Consider the following 21,907-nt stretch of genomic DNA (forward strand, 5'->3'; position numbering starts at 1 on the left):
AACTTTTGAGATGTGTTTTATTGTTTCATGCTTAAATGGGTGTGGTGCTTTTATTTTGACACCTGTAATGAAGCAGGGAGTGAGAAACAATAAGTAGGAAGTTGAGAGCTGCAAACTTGCAGAGAGCATGATCGCAGCTGTGTGGCATCCCATGTCTAATCCACATTAATCCTTCGTCTGTATTCCTCAGAAAGCAATGGCTGTGCGTGTTTTATGTTCTTCATGTGTTGAACGATTAAGAATGGTCACCTGTTTTAGGATTTTGAGGTAAATGTGAACATAGGCTGTTTATATTTAGCCGCTATCAATATTGCAGTTAATGAAGATGTTTTTTTGTATTTTCTTTTCTAGTTTCACTCTGATTCGACGATGTCAAGATGATTTAATTTGTATGAAGACATTAAAAGGAGCAAGAACGCTCACAATCCTGGCTCTTGAAAAGGAGTTTGGCTTGCTGTTTATCTATGTTAACACTTCAGAAGTAAAACACAGAGAGAACAGTACAGGAGTCTTTTTTTTAGAAAGAAAAGCCATCTGCGATAAAATACACCCAATTAGGCTTTTCCAGAGCAAATAATAGTTACTATAGTTACAAAGAGACACCACAACATGCAGAAGCACAGTGATAGGTAAATTAAGAGGATAACGTTTCCCATGTTGCTCGGTAAACCATCCTCCATGATACGGTTTATTTCACACTCTCCATGTAAATAGATATATCTGTCTCAGAGCCTCGGGGCCTCAATCAGTGTTTATGTACAGCAGAGATAGGATGCAACTGAACATTATCTTGCAGCCTACTGGATGGTGCTAATTGAAGGGCAGTGAGAGCCTCTCTCTTGTACTTGGCTGCATCTCTGGATACTGTCAGACTCTTCGATTCACACAGAGGAATGTCGATACGAAGAAAAGGGATGAAGGGAATGACAAATTCCAGCATTTTTTCCAGTGTGATGTCAGATAATATCGCAACCTTTACGCCATGCAGTATACTATAATATTCAAGTTAAAATGATTAATAGGCTCTCACTGCTTGATAATCAATTTGAGTACTTCCTACGCTTAAAGAGTGGCCGTGAATAGTAACCAGAACTGAATTAGGTCCTTTAACAAACAAAAAATAGTTTGGCTAAAGCTTCCATCAGCAAAATGCTCTTAAAGGATCATAGAAAAAAATTGACCCTTGACTGACATATTACTATAGAGTATATTACAATAAATGCATGTTAATACTAATGCATGTATTTGAATAGCATGTTACTGTAGCCAGCTGAGGGGGAGTTTTAGATGTAGTACAGTTATGCTTTTTCACAAATAATTTTTGGGGGAATATTGGATTATTTTCCTGGTTTGGTGAACAGGTTAAAATAAAACTAACTGAGAAGTTTAAAGGGGAAATCCCTGGTTGGTGAAACTGCTAGCAATACCTAATAATCACTGCCATCACAGTGGATTTTTGACAACTACACTATGTTTATTTTATGCAGGGAAGGGAACCACTTGGTCAATCCTGAACAATGCAAGCCAAGCTTATCCTGTGTGTTTTAATGTAAAACCCTAATGTGGACATAAGGCCTATCCATACCAGTAAAATGAATGTAATGGAGTGAGAAGCACAATATTTCCATCCAAATAATTGTGGAGTAGAAGTATAAATGAGCAGAAAAAAGTACAAGTCAAAATTGTAAGTGTATTACTTGAGGCAACATATTTAATTACTTTGATCCACTGCAGATAACCTGAGCTGCATGTGCAAAGTGGGCCAGTTTAGCAGCTCAGCTCCCAAATGGAAGATGAAGTCCTTTGCTTTTCATCACTAGACAATGAACAATGCAGAACTACCTCTATCTGACTGTAATAAGATGAGGTCATGCTGCTTTCACTAGATAAACCAACCACAGCTCACAGGATTTACATCTGACACATCTCACGTAACGAAGTGTCCGCAAAGTTATTTTTTAAAGCCGGTGAGACAAATTAGAGACAAGAGAGGGATCGCTGTCCAGGACGAGAAAAGTAGCTGAGAAGCAACTGCTCTCAGAAAAAAAAAAGAAAAAAAAAGAAGCTTTTGCTGAAAGATGGAAACTAAGATATAAGGTTTTGAAAACATTCTGTTAAGCCTCAGTCACATTAGTTTCTATCTGCTCTGTGCTCCACCTTGCGGGTGGCCGTGATGAGGCTGCGCTCCTGAGAATGTGTTTTGTGATTTACACCGTCTGATAAGATGTGGAGATGCTGCTCCCTGTGGGCAACTGGATAGAAGTGAGCATGAGCTTTAGCAGACCTCTGATATGATAGGGGGAAGAAAAAAAAAAAACGCACTGTACCTCTAATGCCCATTTAATCTGAGTAAAAATATTTTGGTAGCACGGTGAAATAATCAGATTATGATTCTGGACAGAATTAGGAGTTGCACAACACAAAAGTAAACAGAGCTGTAGCTTTAAGTGTCAAAGAATAAGCACTGAGAATTAGGGGTGGGGGTGGGGATTCACAGAGTGCAGTCAGGACTCTGCACTGTGTGCTGATTTCATCAGTCCCAGAGGGAGACAACTCCAGCAGACTCATATGTCATTAGATTTCCCATCCTAATGTTCTGGAGTAATGCCTGAAAACAGATTATTGTGCTAAAGAAATGATTATTTCCCTTGATGGGCAAAGACCAGGCGAGTCAACAACTGGCATTTATAAGTCCTTGTTTTTCCACTTTTCAGAAGTACAGAAAGACAGTTTGTCATGCTGACTACAGCTGAGCATTATCTATTAACCCAGAGGACAGTTTCAGATTTGCAGTGGCAGCAAATCGGCCGACGCCACAAGTGTTGATGCTTCAGTAATACAGCTCTGACCTCAGCACACGGAGTCATCTGAAGTTCACATTGCCGTTGTCACCTCTCATGTGTTCCCAGATAAGTGACCCTCCTGTTACAGGCCATTTCTCACCACAAGTCACAGCTCATCTAGTTCATTGGCAAGCTGACTTTTAACTAAAACCAGATGTGTAGAGCCGCTGGAGGACGGGGCCTAATTAAAGTCACTGTATAGCTTTGTGGAAAGATGATAAGGCAACTAGTGGGGTAGTTATCTAAAAGATCAATTAGACAGTACATTTATAATCTATTAATGGCACAGTAAAAATTCCCAAAATAAACTCAGCATGTTTTATAATTTGACAAGAAAAGAAAAAAACATCATATGTTATCTTTACTGTTCTTTAATTGGATGAATATAAAAACTGATCATTTCAGTCTGGGAATCTGGAGAGCAGTAAAGAATTTAGGGGCAGGCAGTTTTGACAGTTGGGTTAAGGTGGAATTAGGCAGAAGGTGACAGGGCTTGCAGACTGGTCTTGACGGTTGCTAGGTTGCCTTTCCAGGAGCTGAGGCTGTCATGCAGCTGCTGCCACTGCTGCTTACCAAAGGTGCGGTGTGTGCTGTGGCTGATGGAGTAGAGACAGAAAAGCAGGAATGTTAAATTGATCAAAATGAAGCAGGCCAAGGCCATATCTTGATAAGATAGATAGATAGCTGGATAGATAGTTAGTTACTTTATTAATCCCACAAGGGGAAGTTTTTTCATAAATTAATGATATAACAGAGTTTTATCAAATATAACTATGAAAAACACATGCAATTCCTCTACAGCCTCCTTTAAAATCTCAACGTATACTCATATGGAGGCAGAATCATGTGTATTAAAAACAAAATGTTTGTTTTCAGGCAATTTATGAAGACTACTACTTGTGCTAGTTTCCAGACAGACAACAATTTTCTGGAGACCAGAACTAAAAAAAATTATCTCTTTGACCTTGACTAAAGAGACCAGAATGAGTTTGACCAGATTCAGGATAAAATAGTTATCCACTTAATAAAATATTAGTCAGTTCTTGCAGCCTATGATTCCATTATGATAAGAAATTACATGAGCAACCATCCCTCAATCCAGGAACAAACTTCAAATAACTTAAAGATAAAAAAGAAAGCCTCATGTAATAAGACAAATAAAAAGCCTCTTGAAAGGGAACCTGAAGTCATTTTTACATCAACAGAATTTCATTTTTAACATCTACTTTTGAAAACCACGAAGTCCTGACTTTGATTAAAAAAAAGGATGCAGAAGCTCTGCAAAATGACATGGATGTAACAGAATAGTGATGCTTCATGCTTAACACAGCCTGCATTAGCACAACATTAAAACTGGATTGGTATCGATCTTAGATTTTTTTTTTTTTGTGGGGGGGGGGGATCTCATTGAGCTGGCCATTTTAAAAGTAGCTCACAAGCCAAAAAAGTGTGGGCACCCCTGCTATAAATGTTATCACATAAAATGTTACAAAGTTGAGCCTTATTATTATTATAGACGTTTAATGGGGCCACTTACCTCACAACAACTTTTCTCTGTGTCTGGTCGATTTTGCAGTACACCATTTTGGTCCGTACAGCTAAGAATAAAAAGCACATAGGAAGGGAGTTAGGAAACAGCAGGAGCTGACAGCAAGCAAGAGGCTCGTTCCACAAGACCAGATCACCAGCGGTTACTACACAACGAATGTCCGTTATATTTCTGTCTGACTTGATTGCGACATGACCCAATATATTTCAAATGTGAGCAACGATAACCTCACAGAAATAAAGATAAAAATCTGTTTTTGGAATCAGGTGCACCAGTGGTTCTTCACTAATTGCAAAACTTCAGGGAAATGGTAAGAAACACCCGGCTCTCCTAAACTAAAAGCTGATTGGTTGAGATCTTGGCTCAATTATAACATGGAAACTTTACACGTTTTTGTTTAATTAAGAGAGAATTTGGACAAAGAACGTTTATACTAAAACAAAGAGACATACAATCTGATATTTATAGTCTTCAATATAAATATCATTTAATTCAGTTTAATGTACCCTGTGTATTTTCAAGATTAATTCATGCTTTGAATGTCTCTAGTTTGAAAGGGACAGACCCAGCATCAAAGTCTGGGCAGCAGATGCATATGCAGCGCTACACTGATGCAAAGGCTTGTCTGCCTTACATGAGAATTCAAGTTTCTCAATTCTCATGTAAAATAACTGACTACAACCACAAACAAATCTGACAATGATTTGGTCAAATTTTGATAGGCTACCCTGTCATACAGAGGAACAAACAAAATGTTTTGCACATTGAGGACATCTGTGCGAAACATTTTGTGACCAGCTTGTCCAACTGGTCATACAGCATTCATTAAAGTGGATTTGGGATCTTCCTGTCGAATCTGTCTGTCTTGACTGCAGCCTTCTGTAGCCACTGTTTAATCTCTTTCCTTTACACTGCTTGCTGCTGCAAGACACTAGCAGAGTGTATTTAGAAGGGTGGACAGTAAAGTTATGTTTGAGGTGAAACGTTTGTACCGTCAATGACAAAAGCCTCGACGTCATCAGCTCCAATCTGCAGCTCCTGTTGCATGGTGTCAAAGGAGATCTCCTTGAATTCCACTGCCATGCCCATGAATGTCAGCAGACGCATCTTGGCCATGTTTTGCTCGTGAGACAGGCCTGGAGAGCAACACGCAGGGATCATTAAGCACAAAACAGTCACAGTCAATTGCTCTTGACTCAGGGAGTTTCCCTGCGATAATTGTTTCTACATTCAGGAGCATGCAGTCAGGCAATCTAGTCATTAACACAAACATCACTCTGCATTGTCTGTTTTGGGAGTCCATCCTACACATGCTTTTAATTACACCAGGACCTTTAGTAGTGAGGGGGAAAAAAACACACTGCTGACACACACATTCCTGTACTGTGTTGATGCAGTGCAAGAATGTATGAGTCAAATAAAAAACTCAATTACCCAAAATCTCTTTAAAAAAAAAATCCCCTGCCACATACTCATGACTTACATTTTCAAAAAGTTTTTGCTACGCTTGCACATGAGTAAATCTCATCAGTGTCAGTGTGTCAATACAGTGTTTACCATATATAGCCCCTACTTGGTCAGTGCACCCACGCAGATAAAATCTCTTATTTTCAACTTTGGAAAATCTATAATTTTAGCTTTTGGCCACACATCTGTCCTGAGTTGCTGGTAAATTGCAGCTACAGAAAACAACCCAGGTTACACTGTCCCCCTCTAAACTGAATTAAAACTAAAGATTTGTACACTGATGTGTAATGTAATTTTATTTTTGGGTAAAATGGACTTCATCAAATTGGTATCAAAAAGTATTGTATTGATCAAGGACCAGTAACAAAGTCAAGGTATCAGAATCCATACAAAACTTTTTTGAAAGATACCAAGCCCTAAACACATTTAATCCATAACATTTTCTTAATTTATCAACCTGTATTCTAATTTCTGTAAAGGTTTTAAACATGGTATGTGTTTGTGCATGTGGTCAAATGATGCAAATATTATTTAACGTCATGTCCACTTACCAAGAGAATCAATGAAGTCTTTGTTACTCTGGTAAAATTTGACATATGCTACTAGTTTGGCGCTCACAAAGATGGTTAATAGCTGAAATGGAAGAGAGAGTACAGAGAGAAATGTCATTATAGGACTGTGCAATCAGTTTGGTGGTTGTTGTATTAATAAAGGCTGAAAGCTGCTATAGTCAGGTTCAGACTGAGGTTACGGGACAGATGAATGAAACGAACATTACACTGGCTTTTCTGCTCACTGGTTTGTCCTTGATGCATCAACATATATTGCCACTTTAGTAAGTAGTAGGAAGTAAGTGTATTTAATATAGCATCGTTCACAGACGAAGTCATAAAGTGCTTCACAACAGAAATAACAGAAGAATACAACAGTATTAAAAGCAACCTACAATAACAGTACATTACAACAGGCCACTGAAATAAAAGCTGTAGATATCAAGAGGTGAAACAAAGGCCAATCTTAAAAGATGTCTTAAGACGACGTTGGAAGGCGTCATCTGGCACTGCTGAACTCAGCTGAACGTAGGTCGAGGGAAAGAGCGTTCCACAGAGTTGGAGCAACAGTTTTCGAAAGCGTGATCACCTTCAGTTTTCAAACGGGTGCGCAGGACAGCCAGTAAGCCCTGATCAGAAGACCTAAGTGATCTGCTGGTGGTGTAATGTTGGAGCAGGTCAATTACATACTCCGGGGTCTGACCATGGAGGGCTCTATGAGTAACAACAAGGATTTCGAACTGGATCCTGAACGTGATGGGCAACCAGTGAAGGGAGGACGAAATGGGGGTGATGCGAGTCATTCTGCTGGACCTGGTTAAGAGTCTCGCAGCAGCATTTTGGACCAGCTGTAGACGGCCCAGAGATGACTGGCTGAGGCAGGGGAAAAGGGAGTTATAATAGTCCAGTCGGGGTGATATGAAGGCGTGAATGATCATTTCCAGTTGCAGTTTTGAAACAACAGATTTTAGTTTGGCAATGTTTCAAGGTGAAAGAAGCCTGTACGGGTGAGTGATTTGACATGCTGCTGAAAAAACATGGATTGGTCCAAAATAACACCAAGGTTTCTAAGGTTGGACTGAACGGCAAAAAGGGTCTAATACACCGAGACCCCTTAGTGGCTACACTGTCTGAAGCTAAGATCAGGACCTCAGTCTTGTCTGCATTAAGCTGTAGGAGGATGTCAGCCATCCACTCCTTAATGGCAGTCAGACATTTGTGCAATAGGTCAAGTTTGTCTGTCTCGTCAGGTTTAAAGGAAATGTACAGTTGTATGTCATCGGCATAACAGTGATACAAGATTCCTTTGAAGTGCTTTATAACTTGGCCTAGAGGGAGCATTTACAGTGCAAATCAAATGGGACCCAGGACAGAGCCCTGAGGCACACCACAGGACAGAGCTGCTGTTTCAGACATGTAGGGACCCAGCGACACAGAAAACCTCCTATCCAACAAATAGGAGGAGAACAAGTCCAGGGCGGTAACACAAACACCCACCCACCGCCTGAGCCTCTCAATCAATATATTGTGTTCAAGTGTCAAAAGCCACGCTAAGGTCCAATAGCACCAGAATGGAGCAATCGCCCTGGTCAGCTGCCATCTTTAGGTCATTGGAGACTCTCAGAAGAGTTGTTTCGGTGGAGTATTTCTGACGGAACCCCAATTGAAATTTATTAAAGATGTTGTGTGCAGTCAAGGCAGCAGTGAGTTGATTGGCAGCAACATCCTCTAAAATTTTGGAAATAAAAGGCAGCTTGGATATCGGCCTGTAGTGTTGGATAAGGGATGGATCGAGGTTTGTTTTTTTCAGAAGTGGCTGTACGATTGCATGATTAAAGTAAGTTGGGACACAGCTAGATTGCAGGGACCTGTCTATGATAGAAACTAGGCAGGGACCATCAGGGACCAGTACATCTTTAAGGAGGGAAGTTGGTAAGTTGTCCACCGGGCTTGAGGAAGGTTTCATTGTGCCCAGCAGGTCGATGAGGTCTTGCAAGGAGATGGGAGCAAAACACTCTAAACTTGGCGGCTGGGTTGGAAGGAGATAGCAGGGAGTGGACGAGGGGAGGAAACTAGCCCTTTACTGACCGATCAAAAACAAAAACAAAAGAAGCCATGAACACACCCTTCACAAAACTATGTTTTCATGTCTCAACCTGTTTGGCTGGTAATGTACATACAATCCTGTTACTCATCAGTGAAGCTTATTGACTAGTCACCGGTTTGATATTAGGTTGTGCTCGTTTAAGCTGTGACTGGCACTACATGTTAAAAATGTATTGGTTTTCATGTGCTTTTGGGCTAAAGGCACCGAAAGGGCAAATCCTTGAAGAACTAAGTATGGCTAATTGATGAGGGTTAATAGAGTCGATTTAGCTCAATTTAAAAGTATTGCACATCCTTCAGTACTCACATCATGGATCAGTTCTCCCTCCAGGAAGCGAACAGGTTTCAGGGTGAGCAAGTGGTCAAACAGGAAGGTGTTGGGGTCTTTGAGAGCACGGACAATACATCTGAAAGAGAGGGGAGACGGCCGCATGTATGTGTGTGATAGAGAGAAGCAGTGTATTTAAACTTAATGACAAATGTCAAACAGGTTCTCAAAGTTTACTTGTGGGCATCAACACGAGCTTGTGAAGCATTGTCTTCTGTGTAACTTCCGAGCAGCTCAACCATCACTTTTGCTGCAGGCTCACTGTGAAAGAGGTAATTACAGAGTTAACAACTGTCCCGCACAGAGAAAAGGGACTTGGAAAACAATAAACAATCTGATGAAGAGTCTTGGGCCCAGATGAGTGCACTGGATAGACATAAAAAGAAGGTATGTTATTTCTTAAAAACCTCAGTTTAAATCAAGAGTAACATAACTTGCCATTAAAATATATTGCATGATGTCTACACACCTCAGACAACACATGTAAATAGATAATTTAGGCATCATTTTACTTTTACTCTTTATTCTTTAAAGTATCACAAGTTTGAGAGCTTCAACAGAGTTACACACAGAAATACGTTTCCTAACGTGTATTTAAAGTGCTGCCTTGACTAGACCACGCACTTTACACATTTGACCCTATGTCGTTACCTTTTTTTGCAGTCAACCAGTGCTTCATACACCAGCCTCAAAAGTGTGTGCTTCTTCTCTGTGGTCAGGTTCCAGTCAGTAATCCACTTGCGCACCTGATTAGGGGCACAAATGTATTTCATAAGTCAAATGTACAGAAAACAAACACAGAAACGGGTGATATAGAACTTTCTTTCCTGATTTAATCATCTCTGCAGCTCAAACCAAATAAATACATTTTAAGACCGATAAGTATTTCAGGTTAATCATGGTGAATAGATATACCTGATCAAGGTCAGTGGGGATGAAGGAAATGGCGTTACAGGTGGCGGCCACCTTGATGAGGCCACAGAAGACGGTGTACCTCACTGGAGTGTTCTCATCCATGCCGTGGAACAGGTTACTCAGCCTGTAACAGCACAACAGTAAAAGAGATAATCAGGTGTTTATATTAAGATCTGACCTTTTTTTTTTTTTCTTCCAGAGACACCTGCAAACTTTGACAGACTTTCGGGAAAAGACGTGACAGGACTCACAGCTGCATTCTGAGAGAGGGTCTCTCTCCTTCGCGGAACTTCACCAGTTTCTCACACAGACTTTCGATGAGAGCTTCCTGCTTCTCCGTCTCCAAAATCAGCAGCAGAGACACGATGCTGTTCATCACGCTCTCCACATCTGCAGAGAGATGGACAGAGAGCCACGAGTAATGAGACATTTCTATCCAGCCTGGAGTAGTTTCACTGCATTTGACACGACCAAGCTTCATTCATGGTACATTGAACAAGTCAGCAGCTGTAATTAATGACATTAACGAGTCAGTTTAATTCAGATGAGGAGGTTAGTTCCAGGGTGTTGGTAATGTGTATGATGGATCAGTGAACGGGTTTACTGGGACACTTAACAGGACTGAGGCTTAGCAAATGTTATTAAATACAGCTGTGCTTTCCCTGATAAGACAAAAATATCTACCTATGAAAAAGGCCGTTTATTCTCCTATTAATAAGTAATTGACCACATTGTTCTTCAACATCACCTACCTTTATCATCGTCCTTGAGGCAGACGTCACACGCCTCGATGATCTGAGCCAGGTCTACATGAAGTCCACCTTCAGCGTTCTCCTCCGAGATATCGGCTCCTTTGGACTTGATGTAGGCTCTCAGCTCTGAAGCCTGGAAAGTTGGACGGCGAAATAGTTAAAAGATGCAACAAATAGCTGATTTACTGACTAACAGGAAAATAACCGCCAGCTGGTCCGGTAATCAAATAATCATTTGATGTCATTTAAAAAAAAATAACGATAATAAACTAAATATTTTTTGGTTGTGAATTGTTGGTTTGGACAAAACAAGACAATTCAGACTGCACTTCAGGCTCTGGAAAACTGGCCAACATTATGAACCATCTTCTGACACTTATAAAACCAAACAAGGTAATTGACTGAAATAATCATATATTGTTAAGTAAAGTTAGGAGAGGTTAGTTGAAGTTGTCTGCTAGTTATAGCTCTCTAGCCTGCATGATGCTTTGGATGGCTTGTTCTTCTCTACTTCTTCTCTTGTTCTTCTCTTGTTGTTCTTCTCTACTTCTTCTCTTGTTCTTCTCTACTTCTTCTCTTGTTGTTCTTCTCTACTTCTCTTGTTCTTCTCTTGTTGTTCTTCTCTACTTCTTCTCTTGTTGTTCTTCTCTACTTCTCTTGTTCTTCTCTTGTTGTTCTTCTCTACTTCTTCTCTACTTCTCTTGTTGTTCTTCTCTACTTCTCTTGTTGTTCTTCTCTACTTCTTCTCTTGTTCTTCTTCTCTACTTCTTCTCTACTTCTCTTGTTGTTCTTCACTACTTCTTCTCTTGTTCTTCTCTCGTTGTTCTTCTCTTGTTCTTTTGTTCTTCTTCTCTCGTTCTTCTCTTGTTCTTCTCTACTTCTTGTTTATTTAGATCTCAAGCTAAGCAGTTAGCCGTCTTTGCTAATCTAGTGTTACGACTTTGAAGACATTTGCAGTAATTGAACGTATATACACCGAGCTGGAAACGGCTAATGGTTACTAATATTAATTAAATTACATTTAAAAAAAAAAAAAAACACATAAAGTTTAATACCATAAGTACTCGTTATGTGCTACCATACGTATTCAGCCAGAAGCCAACAATCAGCGTGGACCAGTCAGCTGCTACCGACGGTTAGCATTTTAGCTAGCTAGCACGCTAAGTTATCTGGATGGAGAGTTCTCGTTTAGCGACTCATCCGCAGGCGGGACAGCGACAAAAGAGTTTTTAAACACGTGTTTCGTACCTGGTCTTCTTCCGTAATATCAATAAATGCTGGGACGCTCATTTTTGGTGGTTTTGTGAGCCCAGACGATGAAATCCACGCTCTCACCACTGCTGAGGTCTGACCGGAAAAAGAAAAGGTAGCGGTGCCGTCGACACTCGTGCACTTCCGGGTCATGTCGTTAAAGCCGCAGTAGTCTGGAGGTGAAGGATGTCTCAGCTGGGTGAAAGTAGATATTCTTCTCGTTACAGTACATGTTAACTTTTATTTTTTTTTTTTTTTAATTTTAAACCTCGAGTACCACGGTTCTTCACATGAATGGTAGAAGTTAGAGGAATAATCAGCAGGGTTTAAAAATCCCTGTCAGCCCTGCATCGCCTCAGCCTGTGCAACCCCATTGCTTGAGGAACCAGCCGGCCTCCTAAATTTGTGTTAATCACCTAGACTTCCTCCGACCTTCATTCCCTATAATTTAGATTTGAGTCTCCTCTCTGGGAGATTAACACTGGATGTCTTGGATGAGAGTTACTGGGGTGAACCTGATCCCCCAGGAAAGGTTATCTGATTGAGCTGTAGTCCATCTTTGTGGACCACCATGGAAGGCCTGACCCAGAGCTCCAACCTGGAAACACTGCCAGTGTCAGAGGGCAGCTCTCTTCCGCCAAACGCCCGCTGACCTATGGGCGTGCGTGCTGGGCCTCTGTACCGAGTGGGATTCTGTGTATCGTTACCATGGCAGGTCACAAGGTGATTGAGGTGAAGAGGGTAAGTGAAGCAGGAGGTCACCTTAAAACTCTGGAGTCGTATTACTAGCACTTGGGTGTTGAGCAGTCTGTGTCCCAGGGTGAAGATACATTCCCAAGTTACACTGCTCACAGTTTATCTGTCACAAAGAAATGTGTATTTTGGGGGATTCATGGATGAGTCATCATGTTGTGTCATAATTTCCTAAAAGTCTGTTTGTCACATATTTCTCTTTTCATTTACAGCAAGGGAACTAAACTGTTGCATTCAACAGGATAAATACCTTAAAATAGTGTGCTGGGGGGGGAAATGGCTGATGAAGTGTTTCACCATAGTGCTCGTATGATGCGTCATTCTGTTGGGAAGGCAAGTGCCTGGTACCAAATCCCACCTTGTACGCTGTCATGACAAAGAATTTATAGCTGTTTCTGTGAAAGTGTGCTTGTGTAACTCTGAGGGTTTCATTATCTGATTAACAGCTGTTGTCAAGTGCCTGGTGTATTTCAAGTCCAGAATAAGAGTTTTGGAGGCTTTGAAGCTCCAGTTGCATGTGAGACATTGTTTTCGTCTTCTTCAAAGGGTCTTTAAAATGACACCGTCTGTTGTGATGCGTAATAGTATTCATAATATTCAAGGCAGAGTCTTGAAAACAGCATTGATACTGGACTACGGTAAAACTTTATAAGTCCAAGGAGCCTGTACCTGGTACATGCATTAAACTGGGCTTTAGTCTGTTCTTTATCATTCTGAATCTAATCTGGCAAAGCAGACTTTAAAGACCAGCAACAGATATCACCCATTTTTCACTTTCACTGATGTCAGATGTTTTTTTGTTTTTTGTTTTTTTTGCTGTTGCATGTGTGCTGAATTCAGTGAAAGACTGATGGTAATTCTGCTTTTGTCAGGCACTCTATTTTTTTAGAACACAAGTTCCCTCGAGGTTGTGAAATAATTACATATATTGCCAAAGGCAGTTCCTATCATTTTACCTTTGCAGAAAAATGTAATGTTTCATATTGAATTCAATTAAATACAATTCTTTCTTTTTTCCCCCCCTTGTTGGGAAAATGTTATGAGTCCACAGAATACTAAACATAATTTTTTATTATGACTAAATATTTTATCTCCATTGGGGGGTGAAATTTATTGAAAGTTCAGTCTCATTAAACGATTTCCAAACAGAATTAAGTTCCTTTTGGTAAAATGTTAATAAAGCCTACTATATGTTTTGACCTATTGCTTATAATCAGATATATATTGTGTGGCTAACTACAGTGGTGTGAAAAAGTGTTTGCCCCCTTCCTGATTTCCAATTTTTTTGCATGTCTGTCACACTTAAATGTTTCAGATCATCAAACAAATTTAAATATTAGTCAAAGATAACACAAGTAAACACAAAATGCAGTTTTTAAATGAAGGTTTTTATTATTAAGGGAGAAAAAAAATCCAAACCACCATGGCACTGTGTGAAAAAGTGTTTGCCCCCTCCTGTTAAAACATAACTTAACTGTGGTTTATCACACCTGAGTTCAATTTCTCTAGCCACACCCAGGCCTGATTACTGACACACCTGTTCTCAATCAAGAAATCACTTAAATAGGACCTGCCTGACAAAGTGAAGTAGACCAAAAGATCCTCAAAAGATAGACATCATGCTGAGATCCCAAAAAATTCAGGAACAAATGAGAAAGAAAGTAATTGAGATCTATCAGTCTGGAAAAGGTTATAAAGCCATTTCTAAAGCTTTGGGACTCCAGAGAACCACAGTGAGAGCCATTATCCACAAATGGAGAAAACATGGAACAGCGGTGAACCTTCCCGGGAGTGGCCGGCCGACCAAAATTACCCCAAGAACGCAACAACGACTCTTTCGAGAGGTCACAAAAGACCCCACGACAACATCCAAAGAACTGCAGGCCTCACCTGCCTCAGTTAAGGTCAGTGTTCATGACTCCACCATAAGAAAGAGACTCGGCAAAAATGGCTGCATGGCAGAGTTCCAAGACCAAAACCACCGCTGAGCAAAAAGAACATTAAGGCTCGTCTCATTTTTGCCAGAAAACATCTTGATGATCCCCAAAACTTTTGGGAAAATACTCTGTGGACTGATGAGACAAAAGTTGAACTTTTTGGAAGGTGTGTGTCCCATTACATCTGGCGTAAAAGTAACACCGCATTTCAGAAAAAGAACATCATACCAACAGTAAAATATGGTGGTGGTAGTGTGATGGTCTGGGGCTGTTTTACTGCTTCAGGACCTGGAAGACTTGCTGTGATAAATGGAACCATGAATTCTACTGTCTACCAAAAACATCCTGAAGGAGAATGTCTGGCCGTCTGTTCGTGACCTCAAGCTGAAGCCAACTTGGGTTCTGCAGCAGGATAATGATCCAAAACACATCAGCAAGTCCACCTCTGAATGGCTGAAGAAAAACAAAATGAAGACTTTGGAGTGGTCTAGTCAAAGTCCTGACCTGAATCCTGTTGAGATGCTGTGGCATGACCTTAAGAAGGCGGTTGGTGCTGGAAAACCCTCCAATGTGGCTGAATTACAACAACTCTGCAAAGATGAGTCGGCCAAAATTCCTCCACAGCACTGTAAGAGACTCAATGCAAGTTATCGCAAACGCTTGATTGCAGTTGTTGCTGCTAAGAGTGGCCCAACCAGTTATTAGGTTTAGGGGGCAAACACTTTTTCACACAAGGCCATGTGGGTTTGGATTTTTTTTCTCCCTTAATAATAAAAACCTTCATTTAAAAACTGCATTTTGTGTTTACTTGTGTTATCTTTGACTAATATTTAATTTTGTTTGATGATCTGAAACATTTAAGTGTGACAAACATGAAAAAAAAAAAAAAAAATCAGGAAGGGGGCAAACACTTTTTCACACCACTGTATGTGTGAATCTGTACACTAGTCTGGTAAAACCACTTAAAATTAATATTTGAATTTTTTTTTTTTATGTGGTCAATATGTCTGTACTGACCTCATCCCTGTTTGCTTCAGAGGAAATAACACATGCTGATCCAAAACTCCTGGCGAATTGCCTGCTCAGCCTCCTCAAAGATAAATGACTGTGTGTTAATAGTTGGTTGAGCCCAGGTGTCTGCTTTCTCCCTGTCAGCTCGCCAAGTGGTGAGTATCCATGTAAACCAGTCTCATGGTCATCATCCAACATGGCTGCCTACCTTCCACCCACTAATTGTCTGGTTCCCACAGTTCTGCCTGCCTTCACAGTCTCTGAAAAATCCCCTTGCTCAGGCTCATCTATCAGCCAGTGACCTTGTCAGAGTGCATCGCATGAGTAAATCCCCCATTTCCCTAGGTGGAGCAAATTGCTTGTTAATTACTTATAAGCCGATGCATCCTTCCCTAAAACGCACACACAAATGGAGTTAACAAATAAATAAAACTAAGGCCTTAAACAGGGCTGAGTCCAGAGTTCACAGTGGTCCATGAAGTCCCACTGGGACATTCAAAGGGACTTTAATTGTCTGCGGCTGTGGAGATATACAGTACAAACCAATCCATTCTGTATCCGTGTGTTTGCACACAGGTCTGTGTGACATGTTATCATCCTTGAATATTCCACTATCATTTTTACAACCATAAGCCCTGACGTCCACCACTATGAAGCCAAAAGTGCATCACATGCAGCCATGACAACTTCGGAGTAGGTGTGTTTGTAATTGAAGTAGTCGCTGCCAGACTTTGGAGGTGCTTTATGTGGTACATGGTTTCCACCAATGGCACCCAAACATGATGGAAATTTCTAAACTCCCCAGAAATCCCGGGTATGTCCATCCACTGTGCCTGGGACAGAAAGTCAACAAATTCTGATTCACGTCTATGTAGCAGAGCAACACGTACCCTAACTGGGTTAGTATAGATAGATCCAGTTGTGTTGTTCATGTTAAAAGTCTGCACGCAGCGGACGCAGATGCAGAAACCATGAATTGGCTTCATATTAAACCCTTTACATGCTCCATGGTTTTATTTCACTGTTAATAATTTGACATCCAGTGAGTGTGCCTTGTTTTTCTACCCACTACTGGCCACACGTTAATTTATAGAACTTTAAAAACTCAAAAGTTCACTTCATGTGTATAGAAAGCAGAATGTGTGTGTGTGTGTGCGTGCGTGCGTGCGTGCGTGCGTGCGTGCGTGCGTGCGTGCGTGCGTGCGTGCGTGCGTGCGTGCGTGCGTGCGTGCGTGCGTGCGTGCGTGCGTGCGTGCGTGCGTGCGTGCGAGTACTCAAACTGAATGCCTGAGGTCTATTGTGATAGCTGTTCAGTCCCTGTGATCATTTATCTCGTCTTCCACCAGATGATTGACCGCACAGCCCAGCTTCAGTCGGATACACCTCCGACTCAGTAAAATTAATTCACAATTTCTTTTTTTTTCAGTCAAATAGAATTTTATTGTCCTTTCGTCTGTCTCCTAGACTTTTACTCAGCCATGTTTCTCAAGACATCCTCAGCAAAAACTCACACATGACCGGTAAAAAGAAGGTTGCTACGTTAAATACTCCAGTTGCCTTGACATATCAATTAATGACCAGCCTCATATCACACCAAAGACTGCAGCAATCAATCAGTATAAGCTGCATTTGTGGTTCTGAGCTATCTGAGGACATTAATCTCCCGATGTGGAAAGAGTGTGCTCTGTTTCAACCTAATGACGGCAGCAAAAATAAAAGCTACAGTCTTCCAGGAATTCTGACGTTCCTGTCTGGATAGATCGAGTCACTGCTGTAGGACTGGGGTCCGTTAATGATGGAGTGGTCTCTTGTCATCAGACAGTGTTTATATTCCACACACTCCCGGGTTAGGAGGGGCAATTGGAGTTTAAAAGGCAGAGTCAAACAAAGAGTCAAATTTGTTTCAATTGGGGATACATTGTGCAATGTTTGGCTTGAAGCTATAGATGCCACGTTCAGAAATACTAATTAGAGGTTAAACATATGTTAAACTGTGAGACCCATCCCCTTTGAGATGTTGTTTAGACTGTTTTATCAGAACTGATAAATAAGATGGTGAAGACAGAGAAAAGGCATTCAAATGTTATCAATAATGAATTTAATTGCTCAAATACATGAAAAAAAATCTATAAAATTAAACAGATAAAATGAGGGCTGGAATTTTTTTCAAAAGGAATTTATTTTTAAAGTATTTAGTTTCAATCTATAAAATGATATTTAGCCCACAGGAGCATAGCATGAAAACTGTTTTGCAAATTCAGCTCATCTTTATCAGCAATCTGTAATGTTTACAACCCAAAGGTTTCTGTACATGATTGTGCAGTGATTGAGAAAGTTGCAGTAAAGTGATATTCCCCTAAAGTCAAGTGTCAAAGGTTACCGTCACTTTCTGTGCTTGTTGTTGTAATTTAACCATTTTCCCATCACTGTGCTCATACCTCAGAATCATCCCGTAAACCTTTGCTCCTCCAGCCTCAGAATGAGGCTTAAGGGTATGACAACAGAGAGAAACCGCCAAAGATATGTGAAAGGTTTTCTGATGACTGCTTACGCCCTAGCCACAGCTGCTTGGGTGTGACAGCACAGAAGAGGCTGTGGTTTACTGTAAAGAGCTGATAAAGGCCGGCCTTGATCCTGACACACAGGCACCTGGTGGGATGAGACAGAGGTTATTCAGCAAACTCCAACATGATACATTTTTCCAAATTAGAAGATGCTCAGAATTCAAACCTTGTGTTTTTCATACGACAGATTTCAGTGACCCCTCTGTGTCTTCTAACAGCTTAACTGTTTAGTTTGCTGATGACACAATTTCATGCTAGTGATCATTTTAAAATTCTTGCTCATACATTCCCATACTTCTCTTTATAGGATTGTAAGCATCGGAGTCACAGCTTTGACAGTACAGACTGTAAGTTCATGAGTAAGACAGAGATGTACAGTGCAGAAGAATATCTAACATTTTTTTTTATTCAAATGTTGTAATTAATATGCCTTTATGCAGGTTTTCAGAAGTATTATCATAGTATGTTTGATTTGGAAAATATCCACATCACCTGTATTTTTTTTTAAAGTAAAGACTAATAGAAGAATATTCAGTTATGTAAATAGAATTTCTGTTTTTATTGATGGAAACATAAAATGCTAAATTAAATAGTTCATATTCAATATTTTTCTTACTATCAAACATAATTAAAAAGATATCCATTCTGTCCTGTAGACTTTCACTGTCCAACTGTTAAAAACATAATAATTGAGCTACACGGTAGTGACATGTGACAGTAGTGACTTCAGTAGTGATTCCATCCTGCTGCTCGCTATAGTGCAACAAACATGCATTAATCCGCTGCTGGAAGTAAGTCTAAACAAATACACTCTTTAATTTGACTGGTCAAATTTGCTGAGTGCCCAGCTAGCTAATTATTTTGCTTTTTTCAGGTATATATTTCAGTAAGAACAAACTTGCTTTGGGCTGGAAAAGTCAGATATTACTGAGTAACAGACAGTGCATTGTTGTTTTGGCTCTTTCAGTGGTAAATTGTTGACAGTAATGAAGATTTCAAATACTGCTAGATTTTTCCTTTAATGACTTTCAGTCTGCAGTAGTTCTTAAGTTTGATCTGAGTGTTTATATTACCTGTTCTGTGTGATGGAGGAGCATCTAGCTTTGTAAATAAATATGGGAGGGTGTGTGCGTGTGTGTGTGTGTGTGTGTGTGTGTGTGTGTGTGTGTGTGTGTGTGTGTGTGTGTGTGTGTGTGTGTGTGCGTGGGGGGGGGGGGGGTGGGGGTGGGTGGTCATCAAGAAGAAGCAGACAACGGGTGTGGGAAACATCAATGGACCAGTGTTGTGCCTGACACATGAACCGTGGAAATGCCCGCTCTCCCACACATCTCTCTTCTCTGTTTCTTATCACCAGTCTGATATGCCACACTTTGAAGAGCGCTCAGAGTTGATATGAGAGAATTAAAAACTGCCAATTGCTGTTTGTGGGTCCTTAAGAAGAGGAACCGTATAGATGTTGTTTACTGAAGACTTTGGCATTATCTTCGAGAGGAATTCATTTTAGGTATAAAATAAACATTTCCAAGTGTGCTTTTAAATGTTTAGAGCGATGACTGATGATGACTGGAGTATTTTTTTTTTTTATCTCACAGAGCAGAGGCCTGGCTGTTGCAAACTTCCTAATAGTGCTCTGCAAGCAGTGAGTGGAGACAGAGGAATATTGTTCTGCCTGAGTTTTGTTTTAAATAGTAACCATTTCCTCAAGCTGTGGGCTGATATGAGGGAAATAATGAAACATTACAACATACGACTGCTAGGTTTGTTATCGGTTTGTTTCCATGCCCACAAAGAGAAGTGAAGGACTTATGCCACTGTCAGCACATCAAAATAACACCTGTTGCTCTTTGGCAATCCTCTCCTGCAGGCTGTTTTGACAATTATATCACACAATGTTTCAATACTGATAGCTAATATTTAAAAAAAAAAAAGAAGTAAATAAATCATGTCATTTTAAATCACAAGTGCTCATGATTTAAAAGAAACCACTTAAAAACATGTCTATCTTCAGATGCAGTAGCATGAATGCAGATTTTTATTAAAATGGAAAAAGTAATTTATTTTTCGTGTGTTCTGGCAGGTCACATATCTTTCCAGTTTATCATGCATCTCTCAGGCTGAAACAAACCCTTCTCAAATTCCCTTTTAGTCATCATGCTGTAGAAATCTCCATTCCTGTGTATTTCTTGTTAAGGGTCAGAGGCAGTACTGACCATTTCCCTTCTTCAGCACAGTGATGTTGTTTTAAACCCTGAGTTAACCAGAGATTGATCTGAAGAACGGTTGTATGTGGGGACTGCCATCCGTCATAGGGCCTGAAAGGGTTGTTTTCTCCCGGCCCTGTCACCTTTGATGAATCCCCACTAAAGACTCCACAGTGGAAGGCACAGCCAGCATTTGCCTTGGCTCAGACTCGCTGCGTTTCCTCTCCCTCTCTCTGAGTTTTGGCAAGATCCTGTTAATCGTGCCACAACCTTTTGTCCATGAAGTACATTATTTTAGCTTGTGTTTGTTTGGGATGGGCGGACCACAGAAGGTTTTTTATTTATATAATCTGTGTTTAGTTTTTAGGGGCATTTGTAAGGTTATGACCATTGTAATGGATGTCATCAGATACGGTCTGATGATTCCTGTTACAAAACTGACAAATACACAACACGTCGTACATATGAGGTCCTCATGTCTCTTTACAGGAATGGGGGATTTGTCTTGGACATGCTATCAAGCTGCTGCTGCTGCTGCTGCTGCTGGTTAGGTTCTGCACCAGTAGCCTGAATGTTCACTATCCAATCACACTGTGATCAGTGCTAAACACTGCGGTATCTGAAGGGCTACAGAAAGTAATCCTTCAGCTGAATTTCAATTAGGGGATTTAGTTTGAGGTTGCTGAAGGATACACAAGTGAAATTGTGCAATAATGGCTGACAACAATAGTCACTGTAACGCCACCTCAGCATTCTACTAGCTGATTTCATCACTCTTACAGAAACCCCTCCCCTCCCCTCCCCTCCTCCCACACACACACACACACACACACACACACACACACACACACACACACACACACACACACACACACACACACACACACACACACACACACACACACACACACACACACACACACACACACACACACACACACACACACACACACACACTACCACCACCACCACCACTACCAACACCATCTGCAGAGTTTTTTCTTCTCTTTGCCCATTTCAAGTGCCCTTCCCCCACCCACAACTTCTTCTAAAGTTTATGTAGGGGTCAGTGACATTTGCTGGAATCCTAAACTCTATTCCAGATGGTGATGACAGAAACTGGTTAACACTCTTCATCTTTATTACAGCACAAAAAAAAATGATATAACCGTGTCTAACGAATTCACTGGTGGACAATTTATCTGCCATGTTGTGACTTGATAAACATGATGAACATGTCCAACTGACACACATGATCCATATTTCAAGCTCTCTGTTGTGATGTATAATTTACTCTTCAGTATTCCAATATGTAATCACTTTGTAAGTCTTATTTTATTGTATTTTAAAGTTTGTTGTAGCAAAGTTTCAAGATTGTTGTAGTCAACCTAACTGACCCTAATGTCACACTGAATGTAGCACAGTATGTAAAAAAGAAAATGATTTATAACACACTGTGACTTCTTCAAGCTTTTAAGGAAAGGAGGAATCCGAGTGTTGATCTGACAAATATTACAATGTTAAAAGATCCACAGCAGCTGTCTTCATTTTATAGGCATATTGAAGTTACTGCATTCCTGAGTAGTTCCACTTTGAGTTAAGCTTGAGTTAAGGTCAAAACCCCTATCTGGTGCATTCTCATGCACACACATGCACACACACAACTCCCCCTCTCCTCC

The 21,907-nt window shown here is 40.5% G+C and overlaps 1 protein-coding gene across 1 annotated transcript; it reads right to left on the reverse strand.

Annotated features, from left to right (window-relative positions):
* Positions 1 to 3,147: 3,147 nt before the first annotated feature.
* Positions 3,148 to 11,878, reverse strand: eif3m (eukaryotic translation initiation factor 3, subunit M). The gene is made up of 11 exons (XM_069693658.1): positions 11,760 to 11,878; positions 10,512 to 10,644; positions 10,011 to 10,149; positions 9,760 to 9,883; positions 9,496 to 9,590; positions 9,022 to 9,105; positions 8,824 to 8,923; positions 6,411 to 6,492; positions 5,385 to 5,528; positions 4,381 to 4,441; positions 3,148 to 3,439 (listed from the first exon to the last, which is right to left on the reverse strand). Exons 1-11 carry the CDS (start codon positions 11,799 to 11,801, stop codon positions 3,316 to 3,318), a joined length of 1,128 nt encoding a protein of 375 aa, XP_069549759.1. The 5' UTR covers positions 11,802 to 11,878; the 3' UTR covers positions 3,148 to 3,315.
* Between the last annotated feature and the right edge of the window lie 10,029 nt (positions 11,879 to 21,907).

This window comes from Brachyistius frenatus, unplaced genomic scaffold (genome assembly GCF_029030835.1).
Source record: "Brachyistius frenatus isolate BFR_SWC_R1_liver_20210118 unplaced genomic scaffold, ASM2903083v1 Contig_15, whole genome shotgun sequence".
Lineage (NCBI taxonomy): Eukaryota > Metazoa > Chordata > Actinopteri > Embiotocidae > Brachyistius > Brachyistius frenatus.